Below are 27,344 nucleotides of genomic sequence, written 5' to 3' on the forward strand. Positions count from 1 at the left end.
CATATGCTGTTCACAACAAAATAAATTGATCTAATTTACTTGACTCTTTGTTGTTTGTTTAATTTGGGAGGGGGGGTGGAGAACATAACGATGGATGGCAAGTCGTCCAACATAGAGAAATATTGGATGAAGAAAAGTTATATTGGACGAGGTGTAGCTGAGTCCAGTATAACTTTTCTTCATCCAATATTTCTCTATGTTGGACTCCTTACCATCCATTATTTGTATAATGTCTGTCAACTTATCAAAACAAATGTGACACCAAAGAGGTTATATGTGAGACCCACCTTCCTTGTCGTCATTACGAAGCCGGCAGAGTAGCGATTTCTCATCCCTGCTTAGCAAATATTCTGCAATATCCACAGTTTCAGTCTATGGACTTCGTTTAACCATCCGTCAGTTGCCTTCAAGGGGTCAGAAATTTGTTTGTCTCCAACTATCAACAAGGACCGGTCATTTTCAACAGCAGCTCTCTCTGCCTCCTTCATCGGCACCAACTGTAGTTTCTGTAACATTGCAGCGTACGCAAAGGCAGCCAGCTCTTCTTTCCGTTTCTGTCCACTGCCGTACGTAGTCCTGGTTGTAACAGGCAATCCGCGGAGCTTATAAAAACACTTTAAATCGTCAACTTTCCAGCGGTTGAAATGATCCAAATCATAGCACTCCTCACTGCTTTCCGCCGGCATAGCATGTGGGTTGGTAGCTGAAAAATTTAGCGTACCCATAATGCACCACGCGGCCTGAGATGTGCACTTCGCTTATTAACAAATCAGCTTGTGTCAGAGCAAAGAGAGATGGAAAATGTGCAGGTTCAGGGGTCCTTGAGGACCGGAGACACAAATTTGCAACAAAACATGTGAATTCATGACGGTTAGGACGTTGACTCATTGGGGAACCACAGATACAGTCACTTGCCCAGTTCCGGATCATTGCCAGTTCTGGATCACTGCTGTAGTTTTGCACCACCATTTCTCATAATCAGCACAAATAAGCTAATACTTGGTACCAATGGAAAGATTGATGTTTTGTCTACAAATGACCACAAGCTCGACCGGATCCAGCCGTCCTTGTGATCAGCAGAGGAATCAAAACGTCTGCGGTGTGCGTGTTTTTTCTGACTCACTCATTCCTGCAAGTTTTAAAGTAACGATCTCTAAAACGTAGCAAAGGTGAGTTAGCCGTTTGGTGTTTTTGGTTCTAGAGTGGAAAAATACTTACTTACTTGGGTAGAAAATGTCAGTATGTTATGTCTTGCTGTTTAATTGCTGCACGCATTTATCTCCGACACGAATATTTGTCGGTTGCGGATCACTGAAGCAGCAGCCTCGTGTTTGTAGTTGTGAGTCATGTGGACTTTGGGGATCATCTCAACATCACGAATGGACATGAATGTGGGGGCTTTTACTTTTTAATTTGGGAGAAATCTCACATCCACTCTTCATTTTTTGCTTGTAAAAATGTATAACGGCGCTTTTCAAAACAAAGTAAATTTTCATTTAATAAGTGTAATTTATATCATTTTGTGTTCAAAACACATTCTCGGGCACAGTGTGTATCATTCTGCATTAGAAGGGCTCCAGCCAGATGCCAGGAATGAACCCAAAGTCAGGCAGAGTGTCGTGATCCGGAACCGGCAAAAGTGATCCATTTCTGGCAAATGTTTGCACCACACATAATGTGGCTTCACACTTTAAGTAGAAGCGCTACTCCACCCAGACTTTATCAGCTAAATAACATCCAAATACCCAATACAACAATACACAATTAAAGGACATTCAGTTGCATTATGGCTCCGTATAGCAGGACTTTAAAAAAGGTGATCCGGAACTGGGCAACCGTCTGTATTGGTTTTACTTTTTTTCTGTCAATGGTAGTTGTCTATTTGACTCCTTCACTTCTAATAGAAGTATTTTTTCCTTTTATTTTTTTTATTGTTGTTTTTCACCAATTACTTCTTACAGAGGTTTTTTTTTATTGTTGTTTATGCGCCAGTGACAGATCAAATTCTTTGTATGTGAGAACTTACTTGGCAACAAATTCGATTCGGATTGTTTTTCAACATTGAACACAGCCTATTTATGCCTGGCAGTGAATGTTGTTTTTCCGAGGAACCCTGAACGCAGCCCATTTATGCATGACAGTGAGAATTTGTTTTTCCGAGGAACCCAGGAACGCAGCCCAGTGGTGCCCTGCAGCTACAGTTCTTGAGAAGCCGTGAACGCAGCGCTGTCGCTCCCTGCAGTCACAGTCGTTACTTTTCCGAGGGGCCTGAAACGCAGCGTGAGTTTTGACAGGCTCGTCGGTTTAGCATGACATCAGGAAGCTAACAGCAGCAGCACTTTGGTGTTTTTATTGACGGTGTCAGTCAGAAAATCACCGGGAAAAGACGTCCGACGACAGGACAGGTCTCCGTTTTTCAGTGACACAGCAGGACCGAGGACAGAAATGTGTCCGAGGTAAGAAACGCCTGAGGACAGTCCTTTGGACGGCAGCACGTCACTGTCTGAACTGGTTTTAATTCATTATTTAGGGGGAAAAAATGGTCACAAACGAAGATGAAGCAGCAGCTTGTGCGAAAAGACGTTCATTAACTGAGGGTGTCTTTAGTTCCGAGTGTTCGTCTCCGATAAAACAAAGGGACCATTTAAGAAGAACCAGACAGCTTCATTTTATTGTTCAGTACCTTTAAACTGTTTCTTATCCCTTTAAACTCATTTTCTGTAGTTGTAAAACAAACTTATTGTCTGTGACGTCATTCTTTTGTTTGCTATGATCCATGCTGGATTATGGCTCCGCCCACACGGCTGATTGACAGCCACTTCATGTTTTGTCTCAAATGTCTCAAACATGAGACATTAAAGGGGCCATATTACACACCTTTTTGCTAAGTTAATAAATGTCACCGCTACAGACAAATGACAGTTTTGACCATTTAAAAACTAAAAAAGGTGTGTATGTTTGGTCTCACTATGTTCTCCTGATGTCTTGTCATCTTTGCAAGAAATACACCAAATAAATGAAATGTCATTTTCATACACACTGAATCTATTCAAACCATAATTGTTAATTTAAAAAAAGACTGGATGTGATGTTTTGGGGGTTTTTTGTGTTTATTTTTGTGTTCTTTTTTGATTGTATATCAAACAAAGTTGGTGCAAAATTTGGAGCTTTAACCATAGAACACACAATCGCATCAGCCCCAATCAGACAGGTAATCAAAAAGCGCACACCTCCACGCCAGCCGCCGTGTCTAAAATGTGTTAGCTGTCTTGACTGGATTAGAGGCTTACGGACACAATAGCTTTGATTAGATATATGGCAGTTCTTTTAATAAAGCAAACATTTGTGTACAGTGGTCCCTTGTTTATCACGGGAGTTACGTTCTAAAAATAACCCGCGATAGGTGAAATCCGCAAAGTAGTCAGCGTTATTTTTTACAATCATTATAGATGTTTTAAGGCTGTAAAACCCCTCACTACACACTTTACACACATTTTCTCACTTTTCTCTCCTGTGTAAACACTCAGTAGAAAAAAAATAGAACGTTTTCCTATAAATAATTATGATGGCTTTTAGAACTAACGAATTTAATTTTAACGATCAACTTACGAGGTTGGACACATACAAAATTATTAATAGTGACTCACCAGTATTTCACAGTTCCTCTGACCGCGCCTCTTCGTCTTCTGCGTCTTTTTTCCACTGAGTGACACCTCGATGCAGGTGTCTTCTTCTGAGTGAAGGCCACAGTTATGGGTAGTTGTTGGCGCGCTTTTTTCTTCTGAGCGAGAAGATTCTTATAAACAGACACACGCAGAACACAATGCGCGTGCCCTTCCTTCGCGGCGATGCCAACCGGTGCCGCGACCGGCCTGCATGATGAGGACGCAGAACACAATGCGCTGTAAAAAAAAAAAAAAAAAAGCGTGCAAAACTGGACTAAAAAAATCCACAAAACTGCGAGGCCGTGAAAGGTGAACCACGTTATAGCGAGGGACCGCTGTAGTCTGAAAAAAGATAGCACTTTTATCTAGAGACCTACTTTTTGGCATTCAAAAATATTAGCGAAGGCTTTTCAAGTATGAATTATTTAACCCCTCCCACATAGAAGGCATGTTTGTGGCAATCATTGGTGTGCTATACTTACCGCCAATATGGTGACTGCCAGCGTGTGTGTGTCTGTGTGTGTGCTGTCTGACTGCTGCCTGTATGTGGAGTTTAACTTAGTGCATCGTCTGATTCTGCCTGGCCAGTGTTTTTTTTTTTTTCTTTGTTTTTTCCATTTTATCACGAATTTGGTGTTTCTGAACAACCTGATGCTTTTCAGTCTGTCAACACAGATAGCATGTGACAACCGTGTGGATACATGTGCTTTTAAACACCACAAACACACCGTCTGTGTTGCTTGTATGTGTCACAGACACAGTCCAGGTTCTGAGGCTGTAGTTATCTTATTAAACGTGTTTGATGAGGCGGAGCGGCGTTCTGTGATGGCTGAGTTCTGTCCACTTGGTTTTGAGATGGTGTGAGATGTTGTTTGCAGCCCCTCAGCCTGACATTATCAGTATTTCTCATTGGTACCTGGTAGCTACTTGACACATTGTGCAGTAAAACCGGTTGTCATTTTTATTTTAATTGATTAATTTTTTATTATTAATCAGGATCATGGCTTGGATTCCACCGAAGCCCACTTCCATTTGATTTGTAGTTTATTTGGTTTCTCTCTGGTCTCTTCCCATTGTCAAGGCGTGCACGGAGCTGGTGGCAGGGAGACTGGCTGTAAAAACAGTCAGAGGTCAAAACCACATGAGGGTGGAGACTGTGGTGTTAAGATGAAGAACCGAGCGATAGTGATGCTCACTGTTGTAAGAGCTGATTTGAATAGCCGTCCGTTTTGCTTCTTTTCTGCCGAGTGTGTTTGGATTATAGAGTTACATATTGGAAAGCTCGAGGGCGGAGTCGCGTCCGGCCGTGTACAGACAAGGAGCATGTGCTGCCATTACGTTAAGAGCTTTTTTGTCATGTGCACAGTAGAAACAGGCAGTTATATCACACAATGAGATTCTTACTCTGTTCACTCTCCCTAGAAAATTTGCATGTAGAAAGTTCAAAAAAGAAAACACATTCTAAAGTACATATTATTATACACAGTTTGGAAGATGTGCAGTTTCTGCAATATTGGCAGTTTTGTGTAGTTTTAAGCAGCATTCCTGCTGTGCAAGAGTCCTAAGGTGCATGTGTGCATAAATAGTGAACAGAGCTATTATAATAACTACTTGGAGGATGATAGTAATGATGATGGAAGAATGACAGTGAAATAACAGTCACTCAGGTGGTGGACGGATCAGTGTGTAAGAGTTATTGAGAAGCATAGTATTAGGCAGAAATTGATCTTTTGGGTGTCCCCAAAAAATTAGGGTGTCCAAAGTAGAGCCCGATCGATATATCGGCCGGCTGATGTTATCGGCCGATATAAGCCCTTTTCAAAGTACTCACTATCGGCCGAAAGTTTGCTGATAGAACGCCGATAATTTCTCATAAACAGAACAGTTACTGAAATAATGTTTGTCGGCAATGTAAAATGTCCTTGCATGGTCTGTCCAGTAGATGGAGCTCTGACTACATTCAACTGAGAGCTGCTTACACCCCTGCTTAAATGTGTTCATCACCGGCCACCGTAGTTCGAAGTCACACTGCACTGATCGGCTGACAAAAGCATACAAGTATGTTTATAAGGATGTTGTTTGTAATAACTTTGCGATTACATTCACCCCACATTTCTCCCGTTTCAGTTCAACTCAGTTTGATTAACTTAGTTTATGTAGTAATGTGTCAAATGTGCTTCATTGCGTTGGTCACGCTTTTTATTAAGCCCACGTTGTGTAGACCTTATTTCTAGCATGAAAAACTTTTGTTTACTGCTAAGACGTTGAAACATTCAGATTCACTGGTCATCCGGAAGGGTTTGGGAATTACTGCCATTCGCCATTAACCCTCTGGGGCCGACGCCGTTGTATACGACGGCTGGGACCAAGCTATACTAAATTTTAAATAACTTTTTAATGATATGAAATAGAAACTTACTTTTTTTTTGCTGAAAAGTTAACTCCGCGGACTTTCGATCCACCGTCAGCCATCTTGGTACTCCTCATAGAAGATGTGTGATGACGTGCAAAGTGTGAGTGTCCAATCGGAATTGGTTCTTCGTCACATGGTTTTCCAAAATCCAGTCGTAGGGCAGATTTACCTCACGTGATATGGCAAAGATCGTTTTCAGGAGTGATATCTTACTAGTTGGCCCATTTGAATAGCCCCCTAACTGCTCCAATTGCATTTTTGCATTTTTTTGAACTTGAAAATTCTTCTTTGTTATAAAGTTAATCCATATGAGGACAACACTTCAGCTTTTAGCTCATACCTTTTTTGTTAAGGGTCCAAAAAAGAACATTTTATTCATTAAAAAAATAATATTGGCTGATTTATCGGCTATCGGCAAATCAGCCGATTTATTGATTATGGGCATTTTTTTCATCCAAATTTCGTTATCGGCATCGGCCTCAAAAAATCCATATCGGTTCAGCTCTAGTCCAAAGTTTTAGGCCCTGACCAGCGTTGCACATACCTAACCCACTGTGGGGTGGGGGTTCCTCCATGAGAATTTTGAAAAAATAGTGCCCGGAGTACGTGTACTGTTTAAAAGACGGAGCATATTTCAGCACTTCCAAAATGCCACAAAAACCACCAAAAAATAAATAGAAGTACTTAATTTACTCATTGGAATCAGTCTGGTTCTGCGGTCTGCAACCTTTACTGTCAAAAGAGCCATTTTTGTCCCGTCTTCAACAGATAAAATTCTTCGCAAACAACAAACTCTTAAAAAAAGGAAAAAAATACATGTACAGGAAAAACTGAACAAAGGCTGATTTGACTCCCATGTTTTTTGAAAATAGTAATGCGAGGTAACTTACTTTGAAATAAATAAAATGTATAGCTGCAGCCTAATAACTAAAAAATAACATAAAAATCAGCAGCTTGTATTTTTATTCTGACTGCAGTTAATTTTTGGGTGATGATGAATTCGTGTTTTTTCTCCTCAGTCATGTTTTGTGCTTGAACATAAAACAATTACATTAAGCTCAAAATAGGTATCTTTGGAAAATAACAGTCTGTTAAAGTTCATTAAAGTTCAGAGTTCTCACCTGCCTAATGTGACGTCTGCTTCTGAAAATCACTGCAGAGTTTCTCCACATCAGTTTTTTTTTTCACACGCGTGTGATTTTTTTTATTTTTTTATTTTTTATTCTATTTATTCATGTATTCTTTTTTTTTTTAAGGGAATTTAGACCATTTATTTCATCTCATAAATTCAGTATAACTGTCACCGACGCGCACACACGGTGTGAACCGGATGTACCGCCAGAATCATGCAGGGAGAAAAAGGCAGCAGTTTTGTTTGTTTTCTTAACATGTTGCTTCACCCGTTCTGCTCTGTGTGCGCTCTCATTTCACTCAGTGGAGTGCTCAAGAAACCCCTGAGCGCTGTTTAGAAGCTGTTCCCCAGCCTAGCACTCCTGGACTTCAGCCTCCTGGAGCATCTGCCTGATGGTAGGAGTGTGAAGAGTGAGTGTTGGGGGTGTGTATTGTCCGTGGTGAGGTTGTGTGTCCTCCACCGCCAAAGAGAAAAGTGATGTCTTAACTGTTTACTGCACAGTTCAATGCTACAAGTGACAGTGTGATCATGCTGTCGTGTTTTTGGATGGATTTTACTCTGGATGGATTTTTCTTGGATTGAACGTATAAATTCATTCTCTTTAATCCCACAGTCAACTCCAGAGTGTGCAGTGAGCATTATTTTATGCTAAGTTGGAAATTTCATGTCATTAGGACTTTGGGACAACGACATCACAAGGAATTATTTGTGGATTTATTTACATTGCATGATGCACTGAGCTGTGTTTAGCGATGTTTGAGTCGTGTGTGTGTTTCCATGTCAGTATTCAAATCTTGTGTCATGATCCCGAAGCCCCACTATTCCTGTCACGAAGGTAAGAAATTGATAATATTAATTTTAAAAAATGAACCAAACAGGAAGGTATGGCATTTATGGTCTAGACTCCTCTCCTGTGGAACCAGCTACCAATTCAGATCAGGGAGACAGACACCCTCTCTACTTTTAAGATTAGGCTTAAAACTTTCCTTTTTGCTAAAGCTTATATACTCAACAAAAATATAAACGCAACACTTTTGGTTTTGCTCCCATTTTGTATGAGATGAACTCAAAGATCTAAAACTTTTTCCACATACACAATATCACCATTTCCCTCAAATATTGTTCACAAACCAGTCGAAATCTGTGATAGTGAGCACTTCTCCTTTGCTGAGATAATCCATCCCACCTCACAGGTGTGCCATACCAAGATGCTGATTAGACACCATGATTAGTGCACAGGTGTGCCTTAGACTGCCCACAATAAAAGGCCACTCTGAAAGGTGCAGTTTTGTTTTATTGGGGGGGGGATACCAGTCAGTATCTGGTGTGACCACCATTTGCCTTATGCAGTGCAACACATCTCCTTCGCATCATCCGTGAAGAGAACACCTCTCCAACGTGCCAAATGCCAGGGAATGTGAGCATTTGCCCACTCAAGTCGGTTACGACGACGAACTGGAGTCAGGTCGAGACCCCGATGAGGACGCTGAGCATGCAGATGAGCTTCCCTGAGACGGTTTCTGACAGTTTGTGCAGAAATTCTTTGGTTATGCAAACCGATTGTTTCGGCAGCTGTCCGAGTGGCTGGTCTCAGACGATCTTGGAGGTGAACATGCTGGATGTGGAGGTCCTGGGCTGGTGTGGTTACACGTGGTCTGCAGTTGTGAGGCTGGTTGGATGTACTGCCAAATTCTCTGAAACGACTTTGGAGACGGCTTATGGTAGAGACATGAACGTTCAATACACGAGCAACAGCTCTGGTTGACATTCCTGCTGTCAGCATGCCAACTGCACGCTCCCTCAAATCTTGCGACATCTGTGGCATTGTGCTGTGTGATAAAACTGCACCTTTCAGAGTGGCCTTTTATTGTGGGCAGTCTAAGGCACACCTGTGCACTAATCAGCATCTTGGTATGGCACACCTGTGAGGTGGGATGGATTATCTCAGCAAAGGAGAAGTGCTCACTATCACAGATTTAGACTGGTTTGTGAACAATATTTGAGGGAAATGGTGATACTGTGTTTGTGGAAAAAGTTTTAGATCTTTGAGTTCATCTCATACAAAATGGGAGCAAAACCAAAAGTGTTGCGTTTATATTTTTGTTGAGTGTAGTTAGGGCTGGATCGGGTGACCCTGAACCATCCCTTAGTTATGCTGCTATAGACGTAGACTGCTGGGGGGTTCCCATGATGCACTGTTTCTTTCTCTTTTTGCTCTGTATGCACCACTCTGCATTTAATCATTAGTGATTGATCTCTGCTCCCCTCCACAGCATGTCTTTTTCCTGGTTCTCTCCCTCAGCCCCAACCAGTCCCAGCAGAAGACTGCCCCTCCCTGAGCCTGGTTCTGCTGGAGGTTTCTTCCTGTTAAAAGGGAGTTTTTCCTTTCCACTGTAGCCAAGTGCTTGCTCACAGGGGGTCGTTTTGACCGTTGGGGTTTTACATAATTATTGTATGGCCTTGCCTTACAATATAAAGCGCCTTGGGGCAACTGTTTGTTGTGATTTGGCGCTATATAAAAATAAATTGATTGATTGATTGTGTAAATCCACTGTTTTTTTATGCATCAAATACAAAGAAAATAGGCACTGTCCAAATTCTTGAAATAGCTGCATACACAAAATTAAAAAGTAAAAGAACATAGAGACTTACTGTATATTATTTACACAGAATAAAAGAAAATAAAAAGTAGGGCAGCTGAACATTGACAGATCAAATTTGTAAGAAACTTGTGTTGAACCATTATTGGATTCAATCATTGATGAAGACTTATAATGTTTTAACTCATTTCTCAGTGAGTAAAGTTTGGTTTTGTCTTGAAAAAATTACATTCATGTATTTAGTTGGATAAATCTTGTTCACTAAACACGCGCGCTGTATTGCACATCTGTGTACTTTGTGTCCTTTTTGCTCTCTTTGGTAGTGGCGACCGTGCCACATGCCAGAGTTACGTTAGCGGGATTAGGAAGTGTGCACTCCGGCTTTCCTATATATAACTCCATGATGTGGATCCAACCTGATGCTGTTTAGTGCCACATCGTAATGTGCGATATATTTAATAATCTGCTCTCCACAGAGTCTGGCACAGTTCTGCTAATTCAATGCGGCAGTGCGTCACAGCTTTTGATTTGCCAGGAGTTACCACACGCATTACATCCATAGTTTAGAAATATTTGAATATCGTCAAAGTTGATATTTTTGCTCTCTGCTAAAAATCACTGGAGCTGAAAGAAAATGATGAATAGGAACTCAGCGTGACAACTGTCTGCTCTTATGTCAGAGAACGTACAGTGCCTAGAAAATGTGTTACTGCCTTTTTCACTTTATCCTGTTTCTTTTGGCAGCAGTCGTATAATCTGTGTTCTATGCATTTTGACCCATCTACTGGATGGCAGTGTGAATAGCCCCAAAATATCACACGGGGGCTGTATGTTGCACTGAATCACACTTAACAAACAGAATTTTCAGTTTTGCAAATGCCTATTTTTTTTTTTTTTTTTTACAAATTAAAAAAATGCTATATTTACGAATACACATTTATTTGTAAAAGCCAACACACACATTAACCTACAGTAACGTGTGTTGGTTTTTAAATAAATAAACCAACCAACCAGTGATGAGCAGAGGCTCATTTTCCCATAATGCCTTTTGGCATCTGCATGTGTTAGTGCTCAAACCTTCAGAATAGTGCTTTACTTTAAAACTAAAAGATGTTATATTTTCACTTTGTAAAAATAACAGAGTTGACATTAATGTCGATAAACTATCTAGATTAATTTGGTTTATAAATCAAACCATAAGTCAAACCTGCTTCGCTTTTCATGTCTACTGCCACACGGCTGTTGATTGTAAATGACTTTTTTGTTTTTTGTAGCAGCCTGGCAGCTAGACTCCTTCTGCTGGGGTAGGGTTGAGCTCAGCTCCTCACAGCTGACTGCTGCAAAACACATAACAGACAGGAACCAACAGGTATGATTTTAGGGTTTACAAACATTTTTGATTGTTTGTTTTTTACTAACTATGTCAGGAAAAAAAAAGTTAGTGGACTAAAAGTTAGCAGAACTAAATTTAGCAGAAGCTAACTGGTCCACTGATGGTTTTCAAAGTTATCTGAAAAGCTACCCTGCTAACAAAAAAAGGTTAGCCTCGGGAATTAGCGGTTAGAGGATTAGCAGAACTGTGCCCACCACTGTCACAGCTGTTGTCCAGAGAAAAGCTTGCTCTTTATTGCAGCTGAAGTTCTAGATTTCCCACGATGAGCTTGATCTTTCTTGTTGCAGTTCACCGTGAGGGGGCACGTTCATGAATGCTTCTTTCTCTGAGGACATATTGGTGCGGCAGAGTCCACCAAACACTCCTTAATGAACTCCCCCTCAGAGAATGACTTTTTTTTTTTTTTTTAGCATATCACAAAGCTGGTCTTGGCTGCTGCATCCCTGGATGTGCAGATCTTGGTAAAACAGCTTGGTTGCTTTAGCAAATTATGGCCTGGCTACATGCCATACGATGATTCCTGAACAAAGGGAAAAAAGTAAAAAAGTCACAAATCGTTGAGAAAAAGTGGACAAATGAGCTTTTGACTTTTCCCATCTCCAAATAGCCTGTGAATCAAGAACGCAAAAGGAACGAAAGAGGAACAAAATGAAACTGAAGCTAACATTTATCTCCATGCTTTAAATGAAACACGCCTGGAGCCACTGCTGGAGCAGTGTGTCTGCATCCCAGGACTCAGCGCTGGGACAGAGCTCTTTAGCGTTTGAATCCTGGAGAAGCTGCAAACAGAAGCGCGTGATCCGACCCACTGTGGAGATCTGTGCGGACGTTGGTGGATCCACCTGCTCTGGTTGCTCGTCCAGAACAAGAGTTATCATCTCCATCATCAGAATCCTCACTGTCTGGTTCAGACTGATGACGCGCTGTGCGCTCCGTCTTGCTCCAATTTATATAAAAAAAGCGTTTGCTCAACATTCATAAGACGCCTCATTTTTACAAAAACAAACAAACAAAAAAAAAAACCACCACCACACTAACCATACACGCTAATATAATTGAATATATAATCAGAGCAGTAAATTGATCAGTCCGTGTGAACGCTGCGCATTGACTCACATGTGCGGTTATTTCCACCAGCTGCAGCTGATCCACAACGTGAATTCTGCCTTCCAGAACAGCTCTTATATAATCATCTGAATCATCTACCTGTTGCCACATGTACAGAAGACACTGGAGATTCCTTCAGAACTGCAGCCTCTATAGCAGTACTCAAGTTTGTAAACTCTGACCACAGAATTGTTGTGGTTTCTCTGAGGATTCAGTTGAAGTCCAGCAGACTGTCATTTTGTGTCCCAGACATAATCTGACTAGATTTAATGATCAGATTGTTTCAGAGACATGTGCCCACGATCTGGGTGGAGGACCTACAAATGTAGACACAGCAGATAACCATGGAGTGTGTGAGTTCTGTCAGTCTTTAAAGCTACTCGTGAATGTCGTTGTCACCAGTGTTTACAGGTGGAGGTGTTTCAGCTCTGAAGGACATCTGAAAATCGTTCAGAGCAATTGTTATTCCGGTGGCCAAATTGAGAAACTACCTACAAAATTACTACTCATATGTATGTTTTGTTAAAACCTGACAACTGTTTGCCCCCCCCCCCCCCCTTTTTTTTCCATAGAAGGGGTCAGGGTCCTTAGAAAACTTACTAGGGTGGTTGTCACTCTGAAATTTGCATCTCATCACTACCCTTGTAACTTAAAATACGTTCTTGACAGTCCAGTCAAAATTGCAGTTTAACATCAGATGCAGTATGTTAAAGTTCTAATTGTATTTGGAGCTTTTTGTCACTGTCAAGTTCTTGTACGAAGTTGAACGAGCACATCCACATGCCCCGTGCAAAACAGCTGTCTTCTTCTACACAGTGCTACTTTCGCCGACTGAACGCTCCCCCCTAAAAATCAGTCCACCCTGCCTTCACTGCACATGCATCATTTCTGTGCGTCAGCGTCAGAGAGACGCTGCACACAGTTCCTTCCAGAGGAGCTTTTCTAGAACTTACAGTTCTCTTATCCACAAACCGTATAATTTTTGACTCATAAATTCACAGCAGTATCAACTTTACTTGAGGAAAATGTATTAATGTCAACAGTGACTAAACAAAATCCCCACATTTTTGGTTGTTATTTGAGATGCAGAGAAAAATCAACCTCAAGTTAGGTTTTAGAGATGAAAACCTGCCTAGAACACATCTATAAGAGTTCAGTGTTAATGTTCTATAGGTTGTCTGTTTTTGATATGAAGCATTAGCTAACTTTGCAGTAACAGAATTGGCACCCGGACTGTTTTGTGTCCAGCTTGGTGGTAAATCTGGGCTGTATGGTGACCTGAGAAAGTGGGTTTTGACTGTACTAAGGGTAGACAAGGTGGCATTTGTCAGAGAATGTGTAAATAGATGATGCATTATGGCTGGCCAAGTGACCTTTAACCTCCTTACAAAGGAATTAAAGCATTGCATTCCTCCAAACCAACACCTTGTCTAAACAGTCATTTAAAGTGACAGCACAACTGGTAAAGGTGGCTCTGCTGTACTGTCCTGTTAGGCCTGCTAGTCCAGACAGAATTCATGAAACGTGGCTTTATTAAAGTTTAACCTGCATTTTCGAGTAAAAGTATTGTTTTTTTTAACTTGTTCAAATGGTCCAGTTCAGGGAGAAATAGGATAGCAAGGTAACATTTTTATTTTTAGCTTCTAAATGGACAAGAAATGTACACAGTACACAAATTTGTTATTTGTGTACAAAGTACACAAATAAATTTTAAGTAAAGCATTCAACATTTTTATTTTCCTGAATTTCATCACGACAGAAATCATGGTACTCTTAAAATGTTGGGTAAACAGAGTGAACATCTTAATTCGTCACTTCTACATGTTCGATGCCATTTCATTAAGAAGTTATAATGGTGTTTGTAATTTGTTGGTTTAACAGTGGTCGTGGAATACCGCTTATGAAGAACAAACTATTAACAAACTGTGCATGTGTTCTGATGTCCAGGTTATGTTTTTTTAAATCATGGCCAACACATAAATGTACATTTGACCAAAATAAGAATTAAAGACAAACATCGTTCATGTCCTGCTGCTTTTGCACAAATGCAAAAGTTATTATTAGATTATTAAACCATATTTAAAATGGAGACAGCAATATAAGGTCACATTGCACATCCTGTACAATGTCATTAGCAAAGGGCATTGGCTGAAACACTGAAATACTATGAAATTTTCCCAATTTAGGAATACATTTCGACATACATTTTTCCAGTGAAAATGCTTATATTTTTGAGCTTGTTATCCATTTTGCCAAGATTCAGGAGAGATTATTCCATCCAAATAAGTGGATACCAACTTCTCAAAAATGCTGCTTCCTGAAAAAAATGGTGGTAAGTGGTCTAGACTAAGCTAGAGGGCTGGACAGTTAAAGGATGTCAAATTGGGATCAAATTTATGCCAATTTTTGTGTTGAGCTTGTACATATTTACCTGATATGGATAGCTTTGACAGCCTATCACAGAGCAGAAAGGCCCCATTTCCCACCCCAAACATTGGCGTTTTTTTTTTCTTTCTTTCTTTCAAAAGAAAGAAAATCTCACCCATATTGGCCTCTCTTCATTGGCTTCCTGTTAATTCTAGAATAGAATTTAAAATTATTCTTCTTACTTATAAGGTTTTGAATAATCAGGTCCCATCTTATCTTAGGGACCTCATAGTACCATATCACCCCAATAGAGCGCTTCGCTCTCAGACTGCAGGCTTACTTGTAGTTCCTAGGGTTTGTAAGAGTAGAATTGGAGGCAGAGCCTACAGCTTTCAGGCTCCTCTCCTGTGGAACCAGCTCCCAATTCGGATCAGGGAGACAGACACCCTCTCTACTTTTAAGATTAGGCTTAAAACTTTCCTTTTTGCTAAAGCTTATAGTTAGGGCTGGATCAGGTGACCCTGAACCATCCCTTAGTTATGCTGCTATAGACTTAGACTGCTGGGGGGTTCCTATGATGCACTGAGTGTTTCTTTCTCTTTTTGCTCTGTATGCACCACTCTGCATTTAATCATTAGTGATTGATCTCTGCTCCCCTCCACAGCATGTCTTTTTCCTGGTTCTCTCCCTCAGCCCCAACCAGTCCCAGCAGAAGACTGCCCCTCCCTGAGCCTGGTTCTGCTGGAGGTTTCTTCCTGTTAAAAGGGAGTTTTTCCTTCCCACTGTCCCCAAGTGCTTGCTCACAGGGAGTCGTTTTGACCGTTGGGGTTTTTTACGTAATTATTGTATGGCCTTGCCTTACAATATAAAGCGCCTTGGGGCAACTGTTTGTTGTGATTTGGCGCTATATAAATAAAATTGATTGATTGAAAAGAGCACTTTGCCTCTTTTTTTTTGAGCTGCAGCTTTAAGATAAAAAAAATCTCTAAGCTTTTCAGAATGGTACTGTCATCACTGCCGAGCCTTTTCACCTTCACAGAAGAAGCTTGTTTTGTTATCTCTGTCTGCAGTCACCTGATTTGTCACACAAAATCTATCACAATAAAAAAACACCTAATCTCTGATATGCACTTTAACAGATGGCCCTGCTAAGACTGAGAACTTTTATCACATACACATTATAAACAAGTCATTAGCCGTTTATCAATCACATCATTTGTGATTGTAATCACAGCTTTTAATTATTTTTAAGTTACAAGTCAGACTTCTGTTGCTTTGTTAAAACAGATAAATAGTTTTTGCATAGTTAAATGTTGTGTGGGGTTTTATTAATTTATTCATTCATTTATTTGGATTCCAAAGTTGAAAAAATAAGCCCTCTGGTTTCTTCAGACTTTAGTCACTGTATTCGTCAAACTGGCAGCATTATCGAATCACTGACTCTTGGTGAGAGGAGGTGAGATGTCTGTTGGTGGGTAAAGTTGTGGAGGTCTATAGTATTGGATCTGAACTTCAAGCAGCTGGCAGTGCTGTTCCTCTGGCATTGCAAGGCACGTTGATCCTATTTGGGAGACTACGATGAGCAGATACACATCTGCAGTTTGTAACTCTGTCTGGGGTAAATCCTTATTTGGTTATTCTGTGTACTCCAGTTCCGTCTGTGATCTCTGCCACAGTGACGCTCTACTTCATACAAAACAAACATTTATTTACAGCAGAGTATTTAACTTATCTGAGCAGGTGCTTACACATACGGGCCATTCTTGGTGGTTTAGTCTTCTTGCCCCCTCGGGTCTGGGGCGGGGCACAGAATACTAAATTACTAGTATGCCTGACTTCAGAACAGACGGTCTGTGGCAGCTGTCCAGATCAACCAGTGGTGTCTGGGCGGCGGCATTCCACATCGAAATACCAGATGTGGCAAAAGTTCCTGTCCCGGCCCTCAGAAGACGTCTTAATGCAAGCGTGTCCCTGTCCTCAGTCGTGATGTCACTCCCAAGTACATTTGCTCAAGTACTGTACAAATATCATGTGCTTGTACTTTACTGTTTTGTTCTGCTACTTTGTACTTATATTTTACTACATTTCAGAGGCAAATCTTGTACTTTTTTAGTCCACTATGTTTATCTACGATCTTGAATTGCCACTTTGTTTGTAAAACCCCAAGTCAGAAACTTGCAAAAATTGCAGTGAGCCTTACATTGACTTTGTCTTCTGCTTTCATTGCAGACAGTATGAACCCAGGATAGTTCATGTTTTGTGTTGTTAACTTCATTTAATTTGTTAATATGCATTCATTCCTGTGCAGCTGCTGTGTGTACGCATGGTCCTGTCAGATCTGAAATACTATGTAGGGCGGGTAAGCCTGGAGTTACAACAGGGAGGGCACCCGGTGTTTTTTTTTTTTTTTTTTTTAAAAAGAAGAAAAACTTGTGCCACATGCCAGTGTGGCTCTGTACTGGTTTCACTGTGGTGTCCCTGAACAAACAAAGGCAGCTGAAAGATGAACAGCAGCCTCCATTCCTGCACTTAAAGGCTGCAAAACATTAAAAACGAGCAATCTGAGATTTCTGACATCCGCCAAGTGCTGACGAGGACTCATAATAAAAGATATGCAATTCATGTCGTGACCCGGACATTACCTGGATCCGGATTCCACAACACAATGCAGTAATTGCACACTGATCCAGAATGTTCCGACTGATCAAGATGTCGCAATTTGATTTTTAATTTACAAGCTGAAACAAAGTAGTGTCTTCTTGTTTTACATTGTGATGTCATATCCGTGAAGTAGTTTTGACTTAATCCTTAAAAGTCTGCAAAGTAAAATCCGGATCCAGATCAGCTCAAACATTTAATGGAGTCTTCCAAGGTCTAACACCAATGTTTGGTGAAAATCTGTTAAATAGTTTGGAAGTAATCCTCAAAATGTTACAAAGTAAAGTGTGCAAATTGAAATCCTGATCCAGAATCTGGATCTGGATCATGTCCACAATTCAGTGGAGTCTTCCATGGCCTAATATCTGTCTTAGTGCAGCAGATAACTGAAACAATCCTTCACATGGCGATACAAGCACCAGATTTGGCATGAAGGTTCTTCATAAATCAGTGTTTGAGAAAAAAATGCTAGCCACGTGAAAATCCAATATGACAGCCAGGTAGGGGTCAATGAAGAATGACACAGGGTCAAAATGTAAAAATGCTCCAATCATATTGAAAGCTATACCAAATTATGTGTCTGATCACAAACATTCCAAAAAGGTATAGTTTGGACTATCTATGACTGAATGTTATGGGGTAAAAACAGCAAGAATGGTAAGAGCAAGAGCTGGAGCGCCTTGGGGCAACTGTTTGTTGTGATTTGGCGCTATATAAGAAAAAAGTTGATTGATTGATTAAGAGGTCAGTTTCAGTTTGCACAGGAGTCAAAAGTTAAAGTTGCTCCAATCTTGGTAGAAAGTGGTGCAAAATATTGGTTGAACTAATAGGATTAATAAATGGAATAGTTTTGACTGTTTTGAATGCTTTGTTTGCAGAGTAAATGTCAAACAATGTTGACGTCCATTGGATTCTATGACATATGATGTATGTTACCTGTAACGTCACAACTAAGCATGACACTTGGTGCAAACTATTCCTTTTTAAACCCCTATTAACTCAACCAGTAATTTGCGTCACATTTTACAAAAATTGGAGCAGCTTTAACTTTTGACCCCTGTACAAACTGAAACTGACCTTTGTCACCATTTTTGCTGTTTTTAACCTCATAACTCCATAACATTCAATTATAGATAGTCCAAATAATGTGTTATACTTTTCAATATGATTGGAGCATTTTTAAATTTTGACCCCTGTGTAATTCTTCATTGACCCCTACCTGGCCACCATATTGGATTTTGAAGTGGCCAGCACTTTATTCTCAAACACTGATTTATGAAGAACATTCATGCCAAATCTGATCCTTGTATGACCAAGTGAACAATTCTGGCCAAAAGTCATACTATCTGTGGCGCAAATTTGGTGAGAATCTGTGAAGTAGTTTTGACATAATCCTTAAAAGACTATATAAAGTGAAATCTTGAGCCTGGATCTGGATCACCTTCAAAATTGAATGGAGTCTAATATCTGTCTGTGGCGCAAATTTCATCAAAATCTGTGCAGTAGGTTTGACGTAATCATGTTAACAGACAGACAGGCAAATAAATAAATGCCAATGATTTTAGTACGTCTTTGGTGGACATAAAAAAAGAACAGTTGGGATGTGAGAAATTTATTCCAAAATATACGGAATAAATCATCCCTTCTACATCAATTTTTCTTGAGACAAATCTTGATGAGCACATGAACATTTCCAAGTCACTGACTATTCCTTGAACTTTATTTACATCAGTCAAGCAATACAAGTGCTATGGTACTGTACGGTAAATCTGTCACTTCACCAGTTCTCAAAGATTGAGTGACTACGTTGGAATTAGATTAGTGAGGGAAGCCACCAAGACAACTCTGTGAGAGTTATAAGCTTTTGTGGATGTGAGTGGAGAAACTGGGAATGGTGCGACATTTGCTTGTTGCATCCCCATTCACTCATGAGGCAACAACAAAAGTTGCACTATGTACAGTTTCTCAAACCACAGAAACTCCGTCAGAGCTGTCTGGGTATCTTGGAGGCTTCCCACACTACTCTCCTTCCAGCATAGTCACTCAGAGAACTGCCAGCTTGACACAGATTTACCACACAGTGGCAGACTGTTTGTTTGTGTTTCTTAATGGTTGAGGCAAATGTTTTGTGTGGTTTAAAAAAAAAAATCCACCCCATGCACAGCTGACGAATCAAAACCTCAGACTTGTGCATCTGTCAAAGTGTCGCACTCAGACAGTGGAAGGAGATTTTAATGTTGAACATGGTGGGTTTTGAATCTCTTAACTTTCGGTTTATCTGATTTAGTGCACGCCTGCTTGAAGATTATAGTGTTCCTGGTAACCTGCAGGTGGGTGACTGGTTCTGTGGGCTGTGAAGAACGATGGCAGCAGGAAATGAAACATAGCTCACTGAGTCGTTATCATACATCTCTGACCTGACGACACGCTTCAATACAAAAGTCAGGTTGTTTGTTTGTTTCTCTGCAGATAATCTCTTGGAGCCACACCCTGACTCCTTCCTAAATCCCAGGTGATGATGTCATCGTCACCGCCGCGGTCTTCCTCCACCTTCCCCTCTGGGGCCCTCGTGCAGCCCTCAGCGGCTCTGGACTCTGTGTCTGTGTCCTCCCTCCTCTCTGGGGATCTGGATGATGACGATGGGGACGGAGGAAGAGGAGACGGGGAGGAGAGAATGCTGGCAGAACTTGAAGTGAACCCATATGACGGTTTACCCTTCTCTTCACGTTACTTTGCACTGCTGGAAAAGAGACGGCGCTTTCCTGTTTGGAAGGTCAGGCAGAGCTTTCTGGAGCACCTGGAGAGTCACAGCATAGTGCTGCTCAGCGCACCCAGTGGAAGTGGAAAAAGCACCCAGGTAACCACGGCAATGGAGACGACCAGTACACCCTGCACAAAGTGGCGCACAGTGCAACTGTCGGTGCAGGTTTCTGTCATTTTGCACACCCGCCACTCACGTTGCTAAAATGTCAGATGTCCTCTGTAGTGCCGTGTTGAGTCTTTACCGTGACGTGTGGTCAAGCGGGCGCAAAACACTCGCTGCCCCGTGCATGTACAGTATATGAGGTCTGTCCATAAAGTATCGTACCTTTTAAATTTTTTTAAACTATATGGATTTGATTCATGTGTTTTCACGTCAGACAAGCTTGAACCCTCGTGCGCATGCGTGAGTTTTTCCACGCCTGTCGGTGACGTCATTCGCCTGTGAGCACGCCTTGTGGAAGGAGTGGTCCCGTCCCGTTGTCGGATTTTCATTGTCTGGAAATGGCGGAATGATTTGGGGGTTTTTTTCCATCAGAATTTTTTCAGAAGCTGTTAGAGACTGGCACCTGGAAACCATTCGAAAAATTTATCTGGCTTTCGGTGAAAATTTTATGGGTTTCACAGAGAATAAGGACTGTAACTACAGCTTTAAGGATGGCCCACAATGGCGCTCGGCGTGCTGTGCTCCGAGCTGCGACGACAGGCACAAACCACCGGATTATTTCTAAACGGATGGCTGTGTGGAGCTGGGACCGTCGTGTGCACTTTCTCTGGTTATCACAAGAGCTGGACATCAACCATTTTCCGGCAGGTTTCACTTTTAACGAGATTTTGTCATGGAAAGCCGCGCGGAGGCTTTGTGCGTCACGACCAATTCGCTGTTCGAGTGAGACAAAGGAACACCTCCGTTTCGGAGTGTTAGAGGACAAGTTGGGACATGCCTATCTCGGCTTTCAATGCTTACCAGTTGAGTGAGTTATAAGAGAAATTGTGGAGAGCTGGTGATTTGGGCTCATTCAGCCTCTAGTGTGATGCAGGTATTAGCATGACAGAGAATATTATTACCCTGGAAATCTCCACATCCCTCAGCCATTTTTTGTGATTGAAAGATCTTTTTTTTTTTTTTTTTTAATACCTGAGACCATCAAAATGTGGCCATCAGGTATTGAGAAGGCTTTGCGTCGGTCTGTCTGTGCTCAGCGTAAGTCCAGTCCTATTACTGCCAGGGTCTTCAAATTCACAGGGATCATTCTTGGGATACAGACCTTGGACAACTTCAAAGATGGCTAACCTTGACCTTTTTTATGAGTTGAAAAGGTCATACTCTCTTATAACCTGATAACACCTCTGGAATGATTTACGAGACATCTCACGAACATCAGTGTGCACATGCTTCACACATGGTCAAAGGAAACTTCTGGTCTTTTGAAAAGCTCATGTAGCTATGCCCACATACACGCCCTCCTGCAGACTCTGTTAAAAGGTACATGCTCGTATTTCCGAGGGTATTTTAGCATTGCATTGTATTTTTAACTTGGGGAAAGAAAATCTAGTTTTGATCTTTGAATACTATTGAACTGATTGTCATTGGTGTTTTTTGTCATTTGTTTTGTTAGATGTTTACAGATGTTTGGGTTGTAGCACATTAACATGTTCAATTGCACTTTTGTTATACTTACACATTTGTAAGAGATGTGGCAGTGTTTTATTTATTTATTTAATGAAAAAGTGATACGTAGGAGGGAGAAGAAACTGGTTAATTATGCACCAATGTTCTTAACATAAAGTCTAATATGAAGTTCTATACAAACTTTCTGTTAGTCATGCAACGTTTGACCTTTTGAAGGTAAAGTTAGCTCATTGGACTAAACTGACCAAAATCAAAATCAAATGTATTAATTTATATAGTGCCAATTCACGATGAAAATGTCTCAAGGCACTTCACACAACATAAAAAAAAACAATTAAAAATTTAAAACACAATAAAAAGACAACCATAAAAGAATACAAGAATAAAAACACATCATAACACTAATGATAAAGCAGGGAAAACAAATGAGTCTTTAAACGTGACTTAAAAGTCTCCACAGTATCCGACTGCCGAATGTGTGTCGGGAGATCGTTCCACAGAGCTGGGGCACGGTAGGAGAAAGCTCTGTGACCGGCAGACTTTTTATTCACCCTGGGAACACATAGAAGTCTTGCACCCTGAGAACGCAGTGCCCGAGCCGGTACATAGGGGCTTACCAGGTCAGCCAGATAGGGAGGTGCAAGTCCATGAACAATTTTATAAACTAATAACAGTACTTTAAAATCCGATCTTGCAGGAACAAGAAGCCAGTGCAGGGACGCCAAAACGGGTGTAATGTGGTCAAACTTTGTTTTGTGTCAAAAGTCTGGCAGCAGCGTTTTGAACCAGTTGAAGACCCCTAATCCTGGACTGTGGTAAGCCAGAAAATAGAGCATTAACAATAGTCCAATCTAGAAGAGACAAATGCATGAATCAAAGTCTCAGCGTTAGCAATAGACAGGATGGGACGAATCTTCGCTGTATTTCGCAAATAGAAGAAAGCAGTGTAATGTCTCTAATGTGGAGATCAAAGGACAACGTAGGATCAAAAATTAATCCAAGGTTCCTCACTTTATCCATATGATGTATAACACACGAACCTAAGCTCTGTTCGAATGGCAAAGCCTCACAGAACCACGTGACTTGGGTGTTGGACTTTGTAGGTCCCTGTTCTAATTGTATACCGAGTTGACTTGGGGTTGTCCTTCAAAATAGCAAAAGCTATGATACTATACCATCTTAATGTATCAAAAAACTCATGGTTGCTGATCTAAACTCGCACATAATATTGTTTCAGTTAACATTTTTCCTAACATTGTTTACTGAATTGTTGAAAAGCTTCTATTTCTAACTGTAAGCCAGAGGAAAATAAGCCGCGGCTCGAGCTCTGCCTACCACCCCGTCATTGGCCTGTTCCTCTTTAGGCTAGGCTGTGATTGGCCTGCACAGTTTGTGATGAGCTTGATGGTGGTTGTGAGAAACAGATTTCAGGCAGATGGTATTTAAAAAAAAAAAAAAAAACACTCTCTCCCCTTCAGAGGAGCAGATTTTAAAAATGCTGACAAACTGTGGACATGCAGTGTCATGTTAAAATGTGATAAACTGTGGACATGCCTCACGCCCTGTCACTCCAGCACCTCCATGACCCTTAAGCCGTGGTCACAACCCGCCGTACTTGCACGTGCGTGCAGTCTACTTGCAAAAACGTGGGCAAAATCTGGAGATCCGTACGTTGTAAGTACTGCCTCCTTACGGTTTTGGGAGCACACAGACACGCCGCAGAGGTTTTACTGCATACAGAACTTTCGCTGCGGTCGAGCTGCGGATTCACCAGGAGTACGGGGGGCGTGCGTTGACGTAGTCCCTCCTTGCTGTTGCTACTGCCGTGGTATCCGCAGAAAACGTACGGCGAAAAAAAAACGCACGGTGGGTTGTGACCAGGGCTTTAATTGGAGTAAGCGGGTATTGAAAATGGATGGACGCATCGCAACATGGTACATGCACATCATAACGTTGAAATCCGACATGGTGGCAGACGGCGTATGTATGTCGTAAGTTGAATCGAACTTTAAATGTTGAGGTAGAGCCAAGAAATGAAAAATAAAAAGCTGTATGTTTTTAAAAAAATGCAGTGAGATGTTTGCAGAGCTGATATTCACAGGACACCACGAGGAGGAGGATTAGATCCAGAGTTCAGCTTAGTTCAGGGTGGCTTAAATACTGATGTTCCACTGAGCACGGAGTTTGTCCAGCGTGTCTGTACCTAACACTCATGGTGTAGGTGGGAGTATCTATTCCAGTCGGGACACGGGTCCCTCCCATCTGCTGACCTGGTTGTCTTTATGTCGGCTATCGAGCTGAAAGGTGGCATCGGTTCACCACAATAGATTTACTCTGATCTGATGTAACCCGACCACTCATCTGACCAGCAAACGCCCTCGGCTCCCGTTTCTGGAACCTTCTTCAGTGTGCACACTTCATGCTAGTGCTGTGTACTTTAATATAGATTTTTAAACCTTTTTTTTTTCATACTGCGACAGAAGTACTCATAAGTGTATTATTGCTTTGCACTTTGCCTGCTTTACTCTCAGCTGTAAGTGATATTAAACCTTTTATTTTAACCTTCACGCAGCATCTGAGATGGTTCAGAATGAAAATGTGCTGTTAAGGAAAACACTGAAAGCACCAGAACTGCATTGGTGTGCGTGTTTTGCGTAATGTGCGTTTCGGTCACAGTAAAAAGACCTAACAGACCTTAGAGACTCCCATCATGAGACTGAGTCCCGAGTTTGATTAAATATTTATTTTAGGCCTGTGTTAGGTGCTTGTTGTCTCTAGTCATCCTGTTAATGACACTGTAGTTGTTCCTCACTGAACTTGGACACACCTACAGCAGTAGAATGTACAAAAGTACATGGATCAAAAATACACAGTGAGTCTGACACAAAAAACATTTTGACATCATCTGCTCTTGATGCTATTTATTTGTTTGATCCAGTAAAAAAAATATAATGTCTGCAGTTACCTTTAAGACCCACAAAGCTGAATTTTGCGAATCCATCACTTACCGCTGATATTATCCTTAATAGCATTTAAACTGCTGCAGTTAAACATCTTTGAAAACCATCGTTTGAGCACTGGTGTGTTGAATGAGACAAACTGCAAACTCCAGTTGTCAACTTTTGTTCAGTGTCTTTTGCTTATGTAGATGTGTAAAGGATGGACAGTTTACAACTTTGCACACATGTGCGCGAGTGCCACATTGCATTATGGTTAATTGCAAAATACCAATTTTCTGATCTAAATGATAACAGCATATCTTGCATAATAAAATACTTTGCAGTCATATGTTGAGTACCACAGGGCTTTGATCTCGGGCCCTTGTAATGTAACACCCGTTGGTCAGCTTATGGATAGTTACTTTTAGTGTTATTCTCAAGATACTCATCTTTGTGTGGATAACGTCTCTCATGTTATGGTAGAGCTTTATTTAACTGCAACAGGAAACTGGGCATCATACAACTAAATTGATCAAATAATCTTTACAGGCCCTGAAGACCATCAGGCTATTGGGTAGTGCAGCCTCGTTTGAGAGCGGGCACTAAAGGAGTAAAATATGACACAATTTCTCTACTTCCAGGGACAGAAACACGGCATGTTCTGTTTTTGTGCAAATGGCATGCAAAGAAAAAGTGATGATGTGTTGTGGTTTGTTTATGACCCGTTGCTCAAACATGTCAAGGCGGTTGTGCAGGGGATAGAACGCAGCTACTCTGGTTAGCTGTGTAGGCTAATACTTACCAACACAACATCTTCCATTTGCCTCGTCTTCCCTTCTCCACTGGGAACCAAAAAAATGGCACTTTTTGTGACTGGTTCAGTAGTTGCAGCCAAAAACAAAGCAGTACCGTTTTCCCATTAGAATTGACGCTGTTTGTGGGAAGAGACTAATACCTGGGTGGAGTGTGGGAGTGTCAGTACAAACCATTTGGAGGACGGGGGTTTCAGCGGAAACCATTTTAAACCATCATGTCTTAAACCGGCAGGTCCACTAAGTGACAGTGACTATGCTTTCAAGTTTACTGAGCTGAATGGTTTGTGCTGAAACTCCCACACTCTGCCCGGGGATTTTCTGCTGTGTTCATGCCGGCTGTCCCCATATGTGGTCAAGTCCCGCGATAACATGTAGGGGTTCAAACGAGACTGTGCTGCCCTGTTGCTTATCCATGCACACCACAGCATTTTGGGGATAAGTGTATGACTCCTCTGTCATAGGCTACTTTCCCAGCCAAAGCCTATTAACAGCTGGGTGGACTGGAGCGATGCAGTTCAAGTGACTTGTCCAAAGACACAAACGGGTACCACGAAGCAAAGGCCTGGAATAGAACTTGAATCTACACCCTTTGTGATCAGTGATGTACTAATCACTTAACAGCTGCCCCTTTAAAATCACAGCGTTGCTCTGTTTACGGTGCACCTTCCTGATATGAATATCTACGCACAGGCTTGAAAATAATAGTTTCAGCTTTTTTTTTTTTTTTTTTTTTGTTTTGTTTTTTTTTTTTTTAGACTTGCCGTGTAGAAAATGGTGTCTGCATGATTACACATCGTGTGCACACACCCAGTTGTAGGATGACACACATTCAGTGGTGTGTCGTTGTTTGATTATACGCTTATTGGCAGCCATGAACTGCACATCTGATGTTCACTACTTTTTTTTTTCTTCTCGTGCAGGTGCCGCAGTGGTGTGTGGAGTACGCGTTGTCGTATGAGTTTTCTCAGGGCCTGGTGTGTTGCTCCCAGCCCTACGCGGTATCTGCCATGAGTCTGGCCTTATGTGTGGCAGATGAGATGGACCTCAGCCTGGGTCTGGAGGTGGGCTACAGGGTGGCACATGATGACAGCTGCACAACCGACACCCTTCTCAGGTTAGGAGCCACGGACAGTGGGACACAATGGATGACACTGATCAGCTCAATCACCACCTAACGGGATGCTTTCACACCAAAATGTTACAGTATTTCAGTTGGCACACTGTTTCCTGATTACATGTATATCTCTGGGGGTTTTCATGACCATAGAAATTTCACTATCTGTTAAAAAATAAAAGTGGGGTGATATTTTGAGAAAATGTACTAGAGAAAGTCAGATTCTCTGAGCTTATGAAGCAGTGGTGTCCAAAGATGCTCCAGAAATGGCCAAGAGGGTGCAGGTTTTGGAGTCAGCCACTGACTCCAGCAGGTACCACTTGATTAACTGATTCCATCTGCTCAAAGTGATATTGATCAGTGAAATCACCCGGTGGAGTCGGTGGGTGCAAATAAAACCTGCACCCTCTTGGCCCTTTCTGGAACAAGTTGCCCACCCCTGATTTCAATTGTAGGTGACACCAAAAATGTGCACAAATAATCACTAAGAATGATTAAATGTTGATATTTAAAAAAAAGAAAAATCCTGAACAATAAAAGTCGTTAAGTGTGCAGGTGAAGGATAAACAACAGATGTCTGAAGCCTGTGCTCTGTTTCATCTCTCAGCTGCGGCCATATTGTTGCTACATCATCACAAGAACAGCACCTGCTGATTCAAGCCCAAATCAGTTGTAAACACAGTAGAGGTCGAGCTGTTTTCAGACAGTTTTTTTTTTTTTTTTCTAGTGTGGGACTTTTTTTTGTTTG

At 41.3% G+C, this 27,344-nt stretch overlaps 1 protein-coding gene across 2 annotated transcripts in view; it reads left to right on the forward strand.

Moving 5' to 3' along the window:
* Positions 1-2,184: 2,184 nt before the first annotated feature.
* The window catches only part of dqx1 (DEAQ box RNA-dependent ATPase 1), an 81,010-nt gene continuing 55,850 nt past the window's right edge, over positions 2,185-27,344 (forward strand). Inside the window, exons 1-3 of one of the 2 annotated variants that reach the window (XM_034192188.1) lie at positions 2,185-2,456; positions 19,805-20,261; positions 26,403-26,596. In XM_034192188.1, the coding sequence (XP_034048079.1) occupies positions 19,851-20,261; positions 26,403-26,596 (605 nt within the window). In that variant the 5' untranslated portion in view covers positions 2,185-2,456; positions 19,805-19,850. The remainder of the gene's footprint in view (positions 2,457-19,804; positions 20,262-26,402; positions 26,597-27,344) is intronic. The other variant, XM_034192189.1, reaches the window with a different exon arrangement.

The sequence above is a fragment of the Thalassophryne amazonica genome, chromosome 17, assembly GCF_902500255.1.
Source record: "Thalassophryne amazonica chromosome 17, fThaAma1.1, whole genome shotgun sequence".
NCBI classification, from domain to species: Eukaryota; Metazoa; Chordata; class Actinopteri; order Batrachoidiformes; family Batrachoididae; genus Thalassophryne; species Thalassophryne amazonica.